We start from the raw sequence: 18773 nt of genomic DNA on the forward strand, positions 1-18773 counted from the left end.
TGAGAGGCAGGATTTATGAACATTTGGAAAGACATAATATGATTCGGAATAGTCAGCATGGCTTTGTCAAAGGCAGGTTGTGTCTTACGAGCCTGATTGAATTTCTTGAGGAGGTGACTAATCACATTGATGGAGGTAGAGCAGTAGATATTGTGTATATGGATTTCAGCAAGGCATTTGATAAAGTACCCCATGCAAGGCTTACTGAGAAAGTAAGAAGGAATGGGATCCAAGGGGACATTGCTTTGTGGATCCAGAACTGGCTTGCCCACAGATGGCAAAGAGTGGTTGTAGACGGGTCATATTCTACATGGAGGTTGGTGACCAGTGGTGTGCCTCAGGGATCTGTTCTGGGACCCTTACTCTTCGTGATTTTTATAAATGACCTGGTTGAGGAAGTGGAGGGATGGATTAGTAAATTGGTATCCTCTTTTAAATTATTTGCTAGCTTTCATTTATACTTCATTTTTTTCTCTCCTTATGGTATCTTTAGCTGCTTTCTGTTCCTTTTTAAAAAGTGTTCCAATCTTTTTAACTTCTCACTATTTGTTGCTATATTATATGCCTTCTCTTTTGCAATTATGCTGTCTTTGACTTTGCTTGTCAGCCATGGTTGCTTCATCCTCCCTTTAGAGTACATCTTCTTTGGGATGCACCTCCTGAATTGTTCCCAGAAACTCCAGCCTTTGCTATTGTTCCATCATCCCTGCTAGTGTCCCCTTCTAGTCAATTTTGGCCAGCTCCGCTCACATGCCTCTGTAGTTCCCTTTACTCCACTGTAATACTGGTACATCTGATTTTAGCTTCCTCCTCTCAAACCAGTTAACTTGCATTTATTTTGAGAGGATTAGAATATAAAAGCAGGGATGTAATGCTGAGTCTTTGTAAGGCATTGGTCAGACCACACTTGGAGTTTTGAGAGCAGTTCTGGACCCCTCATCAAAGAAAGCATGTGCTGGAAATGAAGAGGGTCCAGAGCCAGATCTTGGGAACGGTTCCAGGAATGGAAGGTTTAACTTATGAAGAGCGTTTCATGGCTCTAGGCCTGAACTCACCGGTTTATAAAAATATGAAAGTCAGATCTCATTGAAACATATTAAATATTGGAAGGCCTAGATAGAGTGGACGTGGAAAGGATGTTTCCTATAATGGGGAATCTAAGTTTAGATTGCCACTGCCTCAGAATTGAAGGATGCCTATTTAAAACAGAGATGAAGATGAATTTCTTTAGCCAGAGGATAGTGAAGCTGTGGAATTCATTGTCACAGACGGCTGTGGAGACTAAGACATTGTGTATATGTAAAGTGAAGCTTGATGGGTTCTTGATTAGTAAGGGTGTCAAAGGTTACAGGGAGAAGGCAGGAGAATGGGGGTAAGAGGGACAATAAATCAGCCATGATGGAATGGCAGAACAGACAATGTGTTGAATGGCCTAATTCTAGTCCTATGTCTTACTGTCTAAACTACAGGGTGAATTCCATTGTATTATGAATAGTTGCTCCTAAGGGTTCCTTTACGTTAAGCTCCATAATCAAATCTGATTCATTACACAACACCCAATCCAATTTCTTACATAACACCTGATTTCTCTAGTACTCTCAACCGCAAGCTTCTCTAAAAATCGTCTTGTAGATATTCTACAAATTCCTTCTCTTGGGATAAAACACCAACCTGATTTTTTCATTCTACCTGCATGTTGAAATCCCCAATGACTATCATAACATTGCCATTTTTATATGAGTTTTCTGTCTCGTGTTGTAATTTGTATCCGACATCCTGGTTACTGTTCAGAGGCCTGCATACAGTATAACTCCATCAGGGTCTTTTTACCCTTGCAGTTTCTGAACTCTGCCCACGAGGATTCTACATCTTCTGATCCTATGTCAATTCTTTCTAAGGAATTGGTTGTATGTTTTACCGGAGCTACCCCACCCACTCTGCCTATCAGCCTGTCCTTTCAATACAATGTGTATTCTTGGATGTTAAGCTCCCAACTATGATCTTCCTTCAGCCATGACTCCGTGATGCCATAACATCATACCTGCCAATCTCAAACTGCCCTACAAGATCATCTACCTTTTACCGCTTAATGCATGCATTCAAATATAACACCTTCCATCCTATGTTCATCACCCTTTTTGATTTTGCACCCATATTACCAGAGGTTAAATTCTTATTCTTTTCTCAACTTTTCACCTTTCTATTTATGTTGGACTCTTTTATAACCTCTTCTGCACTCTCCTTCCCAATTACTTTATCCTCACTTTTCTAAACTGTTGAACTATTGAACCTACTATATAGTTTAAAGGCATACTTCAGCCCATCCTGTTGACTGCAGTTATGCCCTATCATCCATGCACCATAAAAAGGCTTTCTATCTGGATGCATAGTGTCTTGGCATTGTAACTGCTCTGACCCTGAACACAGGAAACTGCAGAGAGTTGTCAACACATCTTAGCACATCACAGTAACCAGCCTCCCCTCCATCAACTCTGTCCATACTTCTCCCTGCCTTAGTAAAGCACCCAACATAATCAAGGTCCTACCCACCTGTGTCATACTCCCTTTTTCCCCCTTCTCCCCCCCACCCATTGGACAAAAGATGCAAAGCAACGCATACAAAATGCTGGAGGAATTCAGTATGTCAGGCAGCATCTATGAAACACCCTTCTTCAGGACTGGAAAGGAAGGGGGAAGGTAGGGGGAAGGTGGGGGGAGGGGAAGGCAATAGGTGAAGCCAGGTGGATTGGAAAGGTAAAGGGCTGGAGAAGAAGGAATCTTGTAGGAGAGGAGAGCAGAGCATAGAAGAAAGGGAAGGAGGAGGGGACCCAGGGGGAGGTGATAGGCAGGCAAGGAGAAGTAAGAGGCCAGAGTGGGAACAGAAGAAGAGGGGAGGGGGAGGCTTGAAAGTACAATCATCAAGCTCAAGGAGAATTTCTACTCTTGCTGTTATAAGACAAATGAACAGTTGCCCTGTACAATAAAATGGACTTTTAACGTCTCAATCTACCTCATTAGGACCTGCTACCTTATTGTCCATTGTACATGTGCTTCACTTTCTCTGTAGCTGTTACACTTTATTCTGCATTCTGTTATTGCTTTATCTTGTACTACAATACCTCACACACTATGATATGAATTGATCTTCATGAACAGTATGCAAGACAAGCTTTTCACTGTACCTGAGTACATCTGTTAATAATAGACAAATTGCAATTCAAATTCCAATATCCTAGTTTCTTCTCTCCATCTCAGACCCCCGACACAACTTTCTGATTGTACATTTCTGACACCACAGAGCCTTGCTCGAAACTTTTGACTGTGATGATGATTTCCGAGCCTCAGGATCATTCCAGGCAGTAGCTGGTAAATATCATAAGCCATGGCTAGCAGTGCACCACTGCACTCCCGATGTGACAGAAGCCCCCCACTCAATGATTTCCACTCCTGAAAGTGGATTTGACCGGACTGTGTTTTTCCAGCTAATTCAATGTCACTGTCAGATTTGTGTGGACCCCAGCTTGTTCCAGTATTGAAAGGACGATCATGATGGGCATTCGTTGAATGTACAAATAAAAAGGCACACTGCCAAGAAGCTCTTATTAAAGATGGATTTACTGTAAGCCTGATATTTCCTTTGGCTGTGACACCCAGAGCCTGAGGCAAGAATCTTAAGACAGTGGTCTATTAAACATTCTGTTGATTCTCTTTGGCACTCTCTTCAAGGTCTTCCTATCTTTGTACAGCACTCTGCCCAGAATTAGTCATAAAATTCTAGTTGCATTTGAAATTTTTTTCACGACTTCATCACGACATCTGTGCTCATGTATTCATAACCCCCCAAATATGCATGCTTTCTAAACTGCTCTTTTCAATGACTTATTCCAGTCTGACACAGCTCTCTATATTTGTGCATGTCTTTTAAAACAATGACTCTCCACATTCTTTCCACTGAAATTTAATTCCTTTTTCTGATTTAATTTTCTGTCCCTCATATCTGTCCCTTACACCTGCCCGCATTGTTCACTTTTCTTTCAAGTTTCTTCTGAATTTATTTTAAAAATTCCAGCCATTTCCTATTTTCCTTCTACCTCAGTCCATGTCCCCCAGTATCACCAGTCTTGACTTTTGAGGATCTTCATGATTTCTCTACAGATTTGCTCATCTGTATCTTTCCTATCAGTTGGCAGCATAGGGCTTTTAAGGGGGCTTAATTATGGCAGGACAGACACAATGAATAGTAGAACCATAGCAATTAATGAGGAAATGGGAGTTCCTTGGTGTCCAAGTGTTCCCCTAGTCTCTAGATAAGGTTGTGAAGAAGGGAAAAGGGGCACTGCATATTACTAGGGGTTTTCGTTTTGTTCTGAAGCTGCATTAGTCCAAGTAGGTTTTAAAATATTCTTCCAAGTATAGGTTAATAGTTCTCTTCAATGTTACTGGATCTCGTTCAGTAAATACTGAGAATATTCTTCAGTGTTCAGGAGTACACTCATTCAAGCTATTGGACAGTGTTACTTGATACCATTGACTGTTGCCTTGTTCTTGGTGAAAAGGCTGGGGACTCAACAGAGAATATTCAGCCTCTAATGCAAGGGATCCCAGCTTTTTTTTATGCTATGGAACCTTACCATTAACTGAGGGTTCCGTGGCCCTTAGGTTAGGAACCCCTGCCTAATGTTTTTTGCAGCCATTTTAATTATGTTTAGCTATGAACTCTCAGCTTCTTATTTTACCTCCCTCCCCCAACCACCTGTCTTCACTTATTACCTTCCAGCTTGTACTCTACCCTCTCCCCATCCCATCTTCTTATTCTTGCTTCTTGTCCCTTCCTTTCCAGTCCTGATGAAGGTTATCGGCCCAAGATGTCGACTGTTCATTTCCATAGATGCTGCCTGACCTGCCGAGTTCCTCCAGCAATGCTTGTGTGCTGCTCTGGATTCCAGAATCTGTAGAGTCACTTGTGATTGTAATTATGTGTCTGGTCCAGGTAAACCTCAGATCAGTACTCAGACACAGATATTTATGGAGAGGCTTCAGTGAATGCAATGCACATTAATCCACTCTTGTTGGAGATTTTTAATACTTGTGTGCTACAAATGTTACTCCCAACTCATCTGCCCAACCCTGAAATTTTACCAGCTCTTGATTACCTTTTCTCTTTGCCTTGTTGATGATACAAGATTCTTCACTGGCAGCACAGAGTAATTAAATGGGCCTATTTAGCACGGCCAGAGATGGGTTCTTGCTATTCCCTGACATACCTATCCCTCCTAATCCCTTCTTTCTTTTCTCCTGTTGTACAGCTACACTTGATGGCTCTGCTCCTTTGCCATGAGACAGTGGGGGACTCAGCAAGTGACAGCAAGAAGAACTGCTCGACAAACCAGTGGAAAAGTAGGCATAACTGGGGCCCATAGCTACACCTTTGATTTGGTGGAAGTCCAAGGAGTGAAAGGAGAGAAGGCAGATGTTCCCTGAGCCAGTATCTTGTTTTTGCTCTGGATTCTAGCACCTGCAGTCTCTTCTGTCCCCCAAGCAATTTCTCTTTAGTCTCCTTCTACTTTCTGTAAACCAAAGGTGCAGCCATAGGCACTTGCATCAGCCTGAGTTACACTTGCCTTTTCTTGGCTATGTGGAACAATCCATGTTCCAAACCTACTCAGACACTACTCCCGACTCGTTCTCTGCTACACTGAGGACTGCACTGATGCTGTTTCCGGCAACTGTGCAGAGCTCATCAATTTCATTACCTTCACTATGAATACCCACCTCACCCTCAAATTCATCTGGTCCATTTCCAGCACCTCTCTCCCCTCTCTTCAGCTCCATTTCAGGGGTCAGATTATCTACCAACATCTACTACAAACTCTCTGATTTGCACAAGCCTAGACTATAGCTCTCTTGTGAATATCTTATATCGTAATAGCTTATATCTCACCGTCACTTGTAAAGATCTTATACCTTTTTCTCAGTTACTCCACCTCCACGGCATCTGTTCTCATGATGAGACCTCCACTCCAGGACGTCCAAGATGTCTTCCTTTTTCAGAAAACATGGCTCATACCCCCCCATGCTATTGATGGAGTTCTCAGTCGTATCTCATCTCCCACACTTGTGCCCTTACCCCATCAACACATAACCTCCGCCACCCAGACAGAGCAGTGATGCAGTTCCCCCACACATCCAGTACCTCATTCTTCAGAGTTTCCACCAGCTACAACATGACCCTACCTCTCTGCACTCCTTTATACAGGGACCTCTCTTTCTGGGACTCCCTGGTCCTCTCAGCTTTCTCCACTCTTCCCAGGGACTTTCTCCTGTAGCTATAAGAGGTTTATTACCTGTCCCTACACCTCCTCCCTCTCTAACACCTAGGGCCCTAAATGAGACTCTAGATGAAGCAGATTGTTACATGTAAATCCTCCAGCCCGGTTATTTACATCTGATGCTCCCGATGTGGCCTTTTCGGCATCGATGAAGTGAGGTGCAAACTGGACAATTGCTTCACGGCACTGGAGCTCAGTGCACTATGGCTATCTGGAGCTCCTGGCCACCAGTCATTTCATTTCCTCTCCCCAGTCCCATTCCAAAATGTCTGTCCTCGGCCTCCCCCACTGCCAGGATGAGATAGAGTACAGACTAGTGGATCAGCAAACCATATCCCACCAGGGGCCAGTCTACAACCCAACAGCATGGACATTGAGTTCCTCAACCTCCAGTAAATGCACCACCTCTGACTCTTTTCTCTGTCTTTATCATCTACCTGGTTCTTCTTACGCTAACCTCAGTCCCCAAACCCTATTTCTTTCTCCTCCTCTATCTATTACATCTGCCCATCACCCACACACTCCTCCCCCACTGAATCCACCTGCCCTCCTCATCTTCCTTATATGGCTTCAAAATCCACCTTCCTCTCAAATCAGATTCCATAGTCTACTGTTTTTTGTTGGGTCCAATTATAACCTCCCAGCTTCTGTTGCTCATTCCACTTTCCTCATCCCCTCTCATTACTTGGATCCACTTACTAGTTTTGGCCCCTTCCCTTCACTTCATCTTTTCCCATCTAAATATAAATGGCTTTACTGTCAGAATACAAAGTCATATTTACAGATGCAGCAAATAACTGAGGATGATGGCAATCAACTGGAATGGGACATTGATATTCTAACAAAACGGGCTGTCAAGTGACAGATGACACATTACAGTGATGTGTAAAGTGAAAGAGGCAAAAAGACTTAGTGACACAGTTGTAAAATGTGTGCAGAATAAAGGGACTTCAGAATTCACATGGACTAATCTTTGAATGTGGCAGGACAGACCTTAGGCTTCATGGAATAGACATAGAACAGAAAAGCATGAAAGTTGCTTTGAATGTTTATAAATCTCTGGTTAGGCCACGACTAAAATACTACAACAAGTTTGACCAACGTACTTTTGGAAGGATATGAGTGACATTAGAGGATGTAGGTGAGGTTTTCCAGAATACTTACAGAAATTATGCATTTTAGCTACAAGTTGAGAAAATATATTTAATACTGGACACAGCCCTCCATGAGAACATTTTTCATCTGCCATCAGTTTCATTCCTTGTATATGAATTTGCATATTATGTACATTTGCAACTAATCAAAATACATTGATAAATAGTCCATTAATAGAATGCATATTATCTATTGCAAACTAAATAATCTGTATTTTGTGTCAAACATATTGACTTCTAGTACATGGACAATGAATACAATGTGTACTTTGAGCATTTGAAGAGATGCACCTTCCATCTGTGAATCCATCTGGCTGGTTTGCCAATCTCATACCCTGGAGCAAACATCACTCATGTTTCAAAGGAGCATCTTGCATGCTTTCAGCCTGAGTGATCAAACCTTTTTACATTGGTGTAATAAACTGTCATTGTGGACATCACACCAGATTAATTACCTAAGTGCTTGCCTAGCTGATTGCTGCTGTCAGGCATATCATCTTGTGCTTCAGATGACCACACATACTCTGTTGTCATGGTGATTTAGATCCTTGTTTTAAACCTGTAATAGAGCAGAGTAAGAAACTGAGATTAAAATGGAAAATTCAATTCAGTTTTTAAGAAGAATGAAAATGTATTCACTTATTAAAATATTTTTCCAGTCCAGGAATTTTTAAATGCGGGAAGCAATCAGTATTGTGTGCCACAGTAGGGTAGAGGTTAGCATGACGCTATTAAAATGTGGAGTTCAGTCCTGGTGTCATCTGTAAGGAGTCTGTAAGTCCTCCCCGTGGAATGCGTAGGTTTTCTCTGCATGCTCTGGTTTCCTCTCACACTGCAAAAGCAGACCAGGAGGTTGTAAGTTCCCACTTTCAAATCTCTTACTAACTCTTCCTTCAGTTAGTCCTGACGAAGGGTCTCGGCCTGAAACGTCGACTGTACCTCTTCCTACAGATGCTGTCTGGCCTGCTGCGTTCACCAGCAACTTTGATGTGTGTTGCTTGAATTTCCAGCATCTGCAGAATTCCTGTTGGTTGTAAGTTGTCCTGTGATTAGGTTAGTGTTAAATCTAGGGCCGCTGGGCAGTGCAGGATAAAGGACGGGAAGGGCCTATTCTGCGTTGTATCTCAATAAAATAAAAATTTTAAAAATTCAAGAAAATTCCCAGATTTAATACAGGTCACTGTCTGAAAGAGTGGTGGGGGCAGAAAGTCTTGCCATGGTGAAGAAGTGCCTGTGAAAACACTTGAAAAGCCATGGACTAAGAACAGGGCAGTGGAGCTAACTGGATAGCGAATCACCCACAGGTGAAACAGAAACAGAAACTGCTGGAAATATGCAACTTGTGAAGACAGAAACATGTTTAACATTTCTAATCAACGATTTCTCACCAGAACTAAGAAGACGTTAGATAGCACAGGTTTTAAGTTGCAGCGAAGGGCGCCGGGTGGGGAAAATAAAGGAGCACATACAATGGGGAGGAAGTCAAAGGATGCTGTGGTGGAGCTGCCAGATGAATAAGGGTGCAGAGGCTTTTACCACCCTCTGTCACTCACTGCTCCCAAGGGAAGGTCCTTGCGTTTGAGTGATATCTCTCTCTCCCCCTCGGTGCTGTCGGCATATGGGGCTGGAACAAGGTTTAATTGACGCAGATTGTAGATTTGGACTCTAATTCAGTTTTTATGATGTGTTCTAGTTTCTAGTTCAAGCTTTGATCACTCCTTTTTTGTTACTACTTTTGAACGATCGGCTTGCAGAAAATGAATACTAAACTGAACTGAAATTCCTTTTGATTTTGTGTATTTATCTCTTTTTGTTGCTGTTTGCATGATTTTATTTGCGAATGGGGCAGAGGGGTTTGAATGTGTTTGTTCTTTGTTTCGTGACTGTCTGCGGGAAGACAAATTTCAGGGATGTATACTGCACACATACTTTGCTAATAAATGTACTTTTGAAACTTTGAGCTGCAGGTCTATCGAGGAGAAATGTAAACCAGAGGTGAAGGAGGCCAGGGGAGAAATGTAAAAGCAGAGTGCTCAAAGTGTGAAACACAATTCACTGGAATTGCTGGAAATCTGAAATAAAGGAGAACACTGGAAATATCAAACCATGAATCTGTGGAGAGAGAGTAAGGGTTAAATGATATAGACTGAGAGACTGGAAAAAACTGTTTGTTCTGAAAATGATGAACCAGTATTGAGTCCTGAAGGATTAACACTGTGGTCGATTGACCATTTCCTGTGCTGTTGAATTCTAGGATTCTGTGCCTGTATCTGATCGTTATATTCTTGGTTGGTGCAACTGTAATGAAACCAAATTTCCCTCGGGATCAAAAAAGTATGGATGCCATGCATCATTTTTACTCCTCATACTAGCGGACGGTCAGCTACAGCAGAATCAGAATCAGGTTTATTATCACCGGCATGTGACGTGAAATTTGTATTTAACAATTTGTAGACAACAATTTGTATTTATTAAGGATCGTTAATGTACCAATATATTTCAATGTACTTCAAAAGATTTTCGACTCTGAGCCACTCATTATGATTACTCAACAGAACTCAATGAACGGAAGTTTTAGGAATTATCATAAATGGGAAAATAAACAGTGAGGGACTTAAGCCAGGAACCATGGCTTGGACCATTCTAGATTAAGTCATGGCTACCACTTCAGGAGTGGTCAAAATCCATTATGCTGTCAGGCCTAAATTATCAGAATGCAAACCTCTTGGACATTGTAAAAACCTAGAGCAATTATACATTTAGTGAGAGGATTCGCAAAGAAGGTTTTAATACTATGGCATAAACAGGGAACAGAAATTTGGAGGATCTCAGATTTACAGAGAGGAATGGGTAGACCAAAATTGGACACTGATCGACAATCAAGTTCAAAGAGTAAAGTAACAGATGATCTGAGATAAAAGCACTGCTGGGCAATGTCATTATGGAAAAAGGCATTCTTAGTGGTATGATTGGAAACTAATCTCAAGGTGAAAAATGACACCAGGATTTCAAAGACACTGGTTAAACAGCCTAACTCAATACTACGAAGTCTGAGATTGTGAAACTTCAGACTTCCAAATCATTCATTTCAATACCTGTCTTTACCACTTATGGATTAGAATAAATTTACAAGTCCATGAGTCTAACATCAGTGGTAGGAAAGTAACTAGAGAAGATTCTGCGAGTCATATTTTTCTGCGTTTTAAAAGGCAAGAACCGATTAGGAACAGAGCATGGCTATATCCATGGGAAATCATCAAGTATTTGAGTTTTTTTAAAGGGGTGACTAAGCACTGAAGCTAAAGCAGTAAACCTTATCTACATTGCCTTTAGCAAGGCCTTTGACAAAGTCTTGCAGACTAGGCTGGAAGGATGGATCACGTGAGATCCATGGTGAGGGAGCTAACTGGAGTTAGAGGGGTGACAGTGAAGGGATGTTTTTCAGACCGGGGGCCTACAAACAGTGGTGTTCCCCACATGTCAGTGCTGGGTCCCTGTTTGTCATATATATATTAACAATTTGGATGAGAATGTAGGTGGTCTGATCAGTAAGTTTACTGATAACAGCAAAATGGATACGGATAATCCCTGGCCAAGATGGCACCGCGTACAGCAGCCACGTTGCGAGCTCTGTACCAACTTTACAGTGTACTGCTAAATTCTGCAATTTCCTTCACATTTCTTGTTCAAGAAGCTGATAGTCACATCAGATATGATTGTCTGACACTTTTGAACATGGGGAAGACGGCATTCACCTACAACATGCCGCCTTTCCTACACTGGGAACCCCTGCTTACACGAACCATAGGAGGCTCATTTACTACACTGTCACTACCTTGGAAGCCGCGCCATAGGCGAAGGAGAAGCACTGACGTCCCGGTGAGGATAAGACGTCGTGCTAATTGGCTGCTGCTCCCTAGCATTCTCTGGGTTGAAGTTCAGTCCCTAAGCAGCAAGCTGTGTGAACTGTTGTTTCCAGTGGGAAACAAAGGAATGTAATGTTTTGTGCTTTGTGGAGACCTGGTTGACGGAATAGATTCCAGATCACACCATCGAGCCCTCCGGATTCTCCCTGCTCTGCAGACAGGTCTAAAAACCTTTCTGGGAAGAGTAAAGGAGGTGGGGTATGCTTCATGGTCAATAATACTTTGGGACCCCTGGAATGTGCATACCCTCAAATCCTTTTGTTCCCCGGATCTGGAGTACCTGGTGCTGCTGTGTGGACCTTTCTGGCTGCCTAGGGAGTTCACGGCTTTTATTATCATCGCTGTGTATATTCTGCTGCAGGCTGATACCGACCTGGCTCCCAAGGAACTGTAGGAGACCATCAGCACCCTGGAAACTGTACACCCGGACGCTGCTTTCATTGTTGCTGGAGACTTTAGTAGAGCGTCACTGTCTGAAGTCTCTCTGAAGTTTTGTCAAAACATGCTAACACTTGAGCACATGGAGAGATAGCACACCCGACCACTGCTATTCTCCCTTTCACAACGCTTACAAGGTGCTTCTCCATCCACCGTTTGGGAAGTCTGACCACTCCTCCATCCTGCTTCTGTCTGTGTACAGGCAGAAGCTAAACAAGAGGCGGCATTTGTTAAAACCGTCCATTGTTGGTCTGACCAAATCAGTCTCCATGTTACAGGACTGCTTTAGTGACGTCAGCTGCAATGTTTTTCATGATGAGGATGTCTCCAAGTTCACGAAAGGGGTCACAAGTTTCATCTGGAAGCGCATCGAGAACGTTGTCCCCCAAAAATCGGTCAGGGTCTATCCAAACCAGAAGCCCTGGATCAGCAGTTCCGAGCACGCTGCACCCACTGAGCGAGACAGAACTTTCACTGCTGGTAACCACCAAGAAACGCAGCTACAACCTACGCAAAGTTGTCAAGGCAATGAAACGACAATACAGGGACAAGATCCAGACACAATTCCCCACCAACAACACGAGTAGCTTATAACAAGGTCTGCACACCATCGCAGACTTCAAAGCTAAATGCAGTGGTGCTGCCAACATCACTGTCTCTCTCCCAGATGAGCTAATCTTTTTCATGCTCGGTTCAATGTCGCCAACACTGAGCCCCAGAGGAGAGTCGTTGATGTACCTGCACCTTGGTCATCTCTGAGGCTGAAGTATGCAAGTGTTTCCAACGAGTGGACAGTCACAAGGCTGTTGGACTGGATGGCATCCCAGGGCGGGTACTTAGAGTGTGCACAGCACAACTGGCTGGTGTGTTTGCAGACATTTTTAATCTCTCCATCTCCTAGTGTAGAGTGCCCTCCTGCTTCTAAACATCCACCACTGTCCCTGTACCTAAAAAGACCGAGGTAACGTGTCTGAATGACTGGCGTCCTGTCGCACACACCTCAATAATTAGCAAATGTTTTGAGATGCTGGTCAAGGACTACATCTGCAGCATGTTACCACCCACACTGGACCCCCTACAATTCACCTACCAGCACAACCGATTGACAAATGACTCAATAACCACTGCTCTACACACCGTCCTTACACCTCTAGAGAAGAAAGATGTTTATGTGAGAATGCTGTTCTTGGACTACAGTTCAGCATTCAACACCATAATTCCATCCAGGCTCGACAAGAAGCTCAGAGACCTCGGCCTTGACCCTGCCTTGTGCAGCTGTATCCTGGACTTCCTGTCAGATTGCTGGCAGGTGGTAAGAGTGGGCTCCCTCACCTCCAACCCTCTGACTCTCAACACAGGAGCCCCCCAGGGCTGTGTCCTAAGTCCCCTCCTTTACTCTCTGAACACCCATAACTTGGTCGCCACCCACAACTCCAATCTGATAATTAAATTTGCAGTTGATACTACATTGATTGGCCTTATATCAAATAATAATGAGGCAGCCTACAGAGAAGAAGTCATCACCCTGACACAGTGTCTATACAGGTTTGCCTCCCTTGTCAGGAAAAATGTTATACCATAAGAATATTAAATTCTTCACAGTGATTAAATCTTTAGGCCTGAGAATGGGACAATTTAATATTTAGTATGTTGTGTAAATATAGTAGTTGTATTATATTTCAAAGTTGCTGGTGAACGCAGCAGGCCAGGCAGCATCTATAGGAAGAAGCGCAGTCGACGTTTCAGGCCGAGACCCTTCGTCAGGACTAACTGAAGGAAGAGTGAGTAAGGGATTTGAAAGCTGGAGGGGGAGGGGGAGATGCAAAATGATAGGAGAAGACAGGAGGGGGAGGGATGGAGCCGAGAGCTGGACAGGTGATAGGCAGAAGGGGATACGAGAGGATCATGGGACAGGAGGTCCGGGAAGAAAGACGGGGGGGGGGTGACCCAGAGGATGGGCAAGAGGTATATTCAGAGGGACAGAGGGAGAAAAAGGAGAGTGAGAGAAAGAATGTGTGCATTAAAAAGAGTAACAGATGGGGTACGAGGGGGAGGTGGGGCCTAGCGGAAGTTAGAGAAGTCAATGTTCATGCCATCAGGTTGGAGGCTACCCATACGGAATATAAGGTGTTGTTCCTCCAACCTGAGTGTGGCTTCATCTTTACAGTAGAGGAGGCCGTGGATAGACATGTCAGAATGGGAATGGGATGTGGAATTAAAATGTGTGGCCACTGGGAGATCCTGCTTTCTCTGGCGGACAGAGCGTAGATGTTCAGCAAAGCGGTCTCCCAGTCTGCGTCGGGTCTCACCAATATATAAAAGGCCACATCGGGAGCACCGGACGCAGTATATCACCCCAGTCGACTCACAGGTGAAGTGATGCCTCACCTGGAAGGACTGTTTGGGGCCCTGAATGGTGGTAAGGGAGGAAGTGTAAGGGCATGTGTAGCACTTGTTCCGCTGACTCTCACAACTATCTGGACTATTCCTCCTCTCACCCTGTCTCTTGCAAAAACGCCATCCCCTTCTCGCAATTCCTCCGTCTCCGCCGCATCTGCTCTCAGGATGAGGCTTTTCATTCTAGGACGAGGGAGATGTCTTCATTTTTTAAAGAAAGGGGCTTCCCTTCCTCCACTATCAACTCTGCTCTTAAACGCATCTCCCCCATTTCACGTACATCTGCTCTCACTCCATCCTCCCACCACCCCACTAGGAATAGGGTTCCCCTGGTCCTCACCTACCACCCCACCAGCCTCCGGGTCCAACATATTATTCTCCGTAACTTCCGCCACCTCCAACGGGATCCCACCACTAAGCATATCTTTCCCTCCCCCCCTCTCTCTGCATTCCGCAGGGATCGCTCCCTACACAACTCCCTTGTCCATTCGTCCCCCCCATCCCTCCCCACTGATCTCCCTCCTGGCACTTATCCGTGTAAGCGGAACAAGTGCTACACATGCCCTTATACTTCCTCCCTTACCACCATTCAGGGCACCAAACAGTCCTTCCAGGTGAGGCATCACTTCACCTGTGAGTCGACTGGGGTGATATACTGCGTCCGGTGCTCCCGATGTGGCCTTTTATATATTGGTGAGACCCGACGCAGACTGGGAGACCGCTTTGCTGAACATCTACGCTCTGTCCGCCAGAGAAAGCAGGATCTCCCAGTGGCCACACATTTTAATTCCACATCCCATTCCCATTCTGACATGTCTATCCACGGCCTCCTCTACTGTAAAGATGAAGCCACACTCAGGTTGGAGGAACAACACCTTATATTCCGTATGGGTAGCCTCCAACCTGATGGCATGAACATTGACTTCTCTAACTTCCGCTAGGCCCCACCTCCCCCTCGTACCCCATCTGTTACTCTTTTTAATGCACACATTCTTTCTCTCACTCTCCTTTTTCTCCATTTGTCCCTCTGAATATACCTCTTGCCCATCCTCTGGGTCACCCCCCCCCGTCTTTCTTCCCGGACCTCCTGTCCCATGATCCTCTCGTATCCCCTTCTGCCTATCACCTGTCCAGCTCTCGGCTCCATCCCTCCCCCTCCTGTCTTCTCCTATCATTTTGCATCTCCCCCTCCCCCTCCAGCTTTCAAATCCCTTACTCACTCTTCCTTCAGTTAGTCCTGACGAAGGGTCTCGGCCTGAAACGTCGACTGCTCTTCTTCCTATAGATGCTGCCTGGCCTGCTGCGTTCACCAGCAACTTTGATGTGTGTTGCTTGAATTTCCAGCATCTGCAGAATTCCTGTTGTTAGTTGTATTATATTGTATACTATGTATATATACACACACACACACATGATGAGATGCATTCTATATAGATTTGGAGTTTATAGATAATGTGTTCCTTTGTCTTACCTTTCTTGAAAGCAACATTCAGCTCTTTTGTCTTATTGACGTTGAGTGCTAGGTTGTTGCAGTGACACCACTCCACCAGTTGGTATATCTCGCTCCTGTATGGCCTCTCACCTCCATCTGAGATTCTACCGACAATGGTCGTATCATCACAAATTTTTAGATGGTATTTGAGCTATGCCTAGCCACACAGTCATGGGTATAGAGAGAGTAGAGAAGTGGGCTAAGCACACACCCCTGAGGTGCACCAGTATTGATCGTCAGCGAGGAGGATATGTTATCACCAATCCGCACAGACTGTGATCTTCCAGTTAGGAAGTTGAAGATTCAACTGCAGAGGGAGATACAGGGGTCCAGGTTCTGTAACTTATCAGTCAGGATTGTGGGAATGATGGTGTTACATGCTGAGCTATAAGTTGATACAGGTTTTGTATAAAATCAAAATATTAAATAATTGGACAAGATATGATTAACATTGATGGATATGCTCCCAGTAAGGAATGCTAAACTACCCTCTACACTGGAGTGTCGACCTCTGCATCACCATGCTGTTTAACTGTGCTTCCCTCATGGTTGGCACTTTGTGTTATAACAGCGTAAGACAGAGGAGCTGAATGATGTCATTCAGCCAGCTGAGTCTGCTCTGCCATCCAGTCTATATTGATGTATTTTCCCTCTCAATCTAAATTTCTCTCAATTGTTGAAATTGAACCTGCATCCACCATTTCTGCTGGCTACTCGTTCCACATTCTCACAACCTTCTGAGTGAAGAAGTTCCTCCTTAAACATTTCACCCTTCACCCTTAACCCATGACCTCTAGTTCTGGTCTCACCCAACCTCAGTGGAAAACCTGCTTACATTTACCCTATCTATACCCCTCATAATTCTGTATCTCTCTCTCTCTAATATCCTCTCACTCCCCAATGCTCCAGGGAGTCTTTTGGAAGCCACTCATAAGCCTTTTCGTTCTGTCGCCACAAGAGGTCAACAGCAGATGCAATGTCAATGGCTCTTCACATGGCCTTAGACCACCTGGGCAATACAAACACCTATGTCAGGATGCTGCTCATCGACTATAGCTTAGCATTTAACACTATCATTCCCACAATCCTGGTTGGTAAGTTACAGAAACTGAACCTCTGTAACTCCCTCTGCAGTTGGATCCTCGACTTCCTAAATGGAAGACCACAATTTGTGCGGATTGGTGATAATATCTCCTCCTCACTGACGATTAACACTGGTGCACTTCAGGGGTGTGTGCTTAGCCCACTGTTCTACTCTCTCTATACCCATGACAGTGTGGTTAGGCATAGCTCAAATACCATCTATAAATTTGATGATGATAGTAAAGTCTCAGATGGAGACAAGAAGCTATTTCCCTGTGTTCACACTACATGCATTTTAAATTATGTTTATTAACTTATTTGTGATAATGTTTTGTTTAATGTGCTTTGTGTGATATATGCTATATGATTGCACTGTGTGCACTGTGGTCTGGAGGAACTTTGGTTGTATGTATGTACAGTCAGATGACAATAAACTTGAATTACCTCAAAGGGCTGTGGATTGAAGTACCCTACTCTTTGAATGCTTTCTTTAGTTCTCTGTGCAACTACTAATGAATTATGTGTACAATGTGTATGTAATACTTCAGTAGTAATTGATCAAATCTTTCAGCCTAAATGAGACAATTTGATATTTACTATGCTGTGGATGTCTGTATATAAAGGCTATATTATATAATACACTCTGTATATAGTTGCGGTGCATTTCCTATTGAATTGGACTTTATTACTAAGCACGGAGGAGTATTGTGTATTTAATATTTAAGTAAAATTTGAGTAATCTTGTATATTTCTTGGTTGATTAACCATTCTGGTTTGTTTAAATAATTCATTACACATTATAGGTAAAAATATGTTAATTGCATACGTCATGATGCTACCATTTCATACATGTGCGCCTCACTTAAAGTAAACTCGAAGTTACACCTGCATTTCGACTCCTGTATCTTCCATTGAATTAATTTAAAGTTTTGAAGTTACAAAACATAGCACGATGCTCTTCAGAATCATTTGCTTTGTGTAAAGCTGTTTACCTTCATCCCAATGTTGCATACTGTCTGACACCCCAAGAATACTACTGACCGTACACAAAACAAATCCATTTACCAAATGGTTGGTTAGTGGTCAGTGTGGCTTGGTGGGTCAAAGTTCCCGTTTCCATATTTTATTTCTCTTTGCCTGCCTCACATAGGAAGTGAATAATTTACATGACACTTTATATAGCCCCATGTTGATGGTGAAGCCCCTTTCGGCTAATGCTTGAGCTGCCCTTTTCTTTTTTCTCTGCCAGAGATGGGTATGAAGCATGTTTACAGTTTACATGAAGTGTGACTCACAGTTTACAGACAAACAATGCCTTCCTTTAAATTAACCTTTAAAAGTACCATTAAAGACAGCTTCTATTGCGTCCAGAGAGAGCCATGGATGTTTTGCAGAGTTCCATGAGGTACAAGCTCCTGCTCTGACGGCACTGGAAAGGCAGTAACAACTTTTCCCCAATTACATAACTGAAGACGATCCCTGGCACCAGGTTGATGTATTGGGCTGGTCCTTCAATTATACTGGGTATGCTGGTAGGTTCAAAAAAAAAATTTATTGACAGGAGCTTAAAACAAGAATATATGCTTTTTCAAGAAATAATAGCAAGGAACTCTAATAGGTTGGGGCTATTATATATTTTATATGCATGATGACATCATTAAGTCCTGAACCCACATGACTCATTTCCATAAATCATCACTAGGTACCAAGCAACAAAACAAGTAAGCAACTGGCCAAAAATGAGGTGACAGAGGTTACCCTAAAGAAGAGAAAGGAACTTAGGGAGGAACTTCCACAACATACACTGTAATTCGATACCTCCTGTACCTAATAAAGTGGGCACTCAGTTTATGTTCGTGGTCTTCTCTGCTGTAGCCTATCCACTCCAAGGTTTGATGTGTTGTGCATTCAGAGATGCTCTTCTGCACATCACTGTTGTAACACATGGTTATTT

At 43.4% G+C, this 18773-nt stretch overlaps 1 protein-coding gene across 2 annotated transcripts in view; it reads right to left on the reverse strand.

The window, feature by feature from the left end:
- Window positions 1-18773, reverse strand: part of ppp1r17 (protein phosphatase 1 regulatory subunit 17) — a 94755-nt gene that overhangs the window by 68767 nt on the left and 7215 nt on the right. For both annotated transcript variants that reach the window (XM_063034230.1, XM_063034161.1), the window contains exon 2: window positions 7939-8042. In XM_063034230.1, the coding sequence (XP_062890300.1) occupies window positions 7939-8017 (79 nt within the window). In that variant the 5' untranslated portion in view covers window positions 8018-8042. The remainder of the gene's footprint in view (window positions 1-7938; window positions 8043-18773) is intronic.

This window comes from Mobula hypostoma, chromosome 1 (assembly GCF_963921235.1).
Source record: "Mobula hypostoma chromosome 1, sMobHyp1.1, whole genome shotgun sequence".
NCBI classification, from domain to species: Eukaryota; Metazoa; Chordata; class Chondrichthyes; order Myliobatiformes; family Myliobatidae; genus Mobula; species Mobula hypostoma.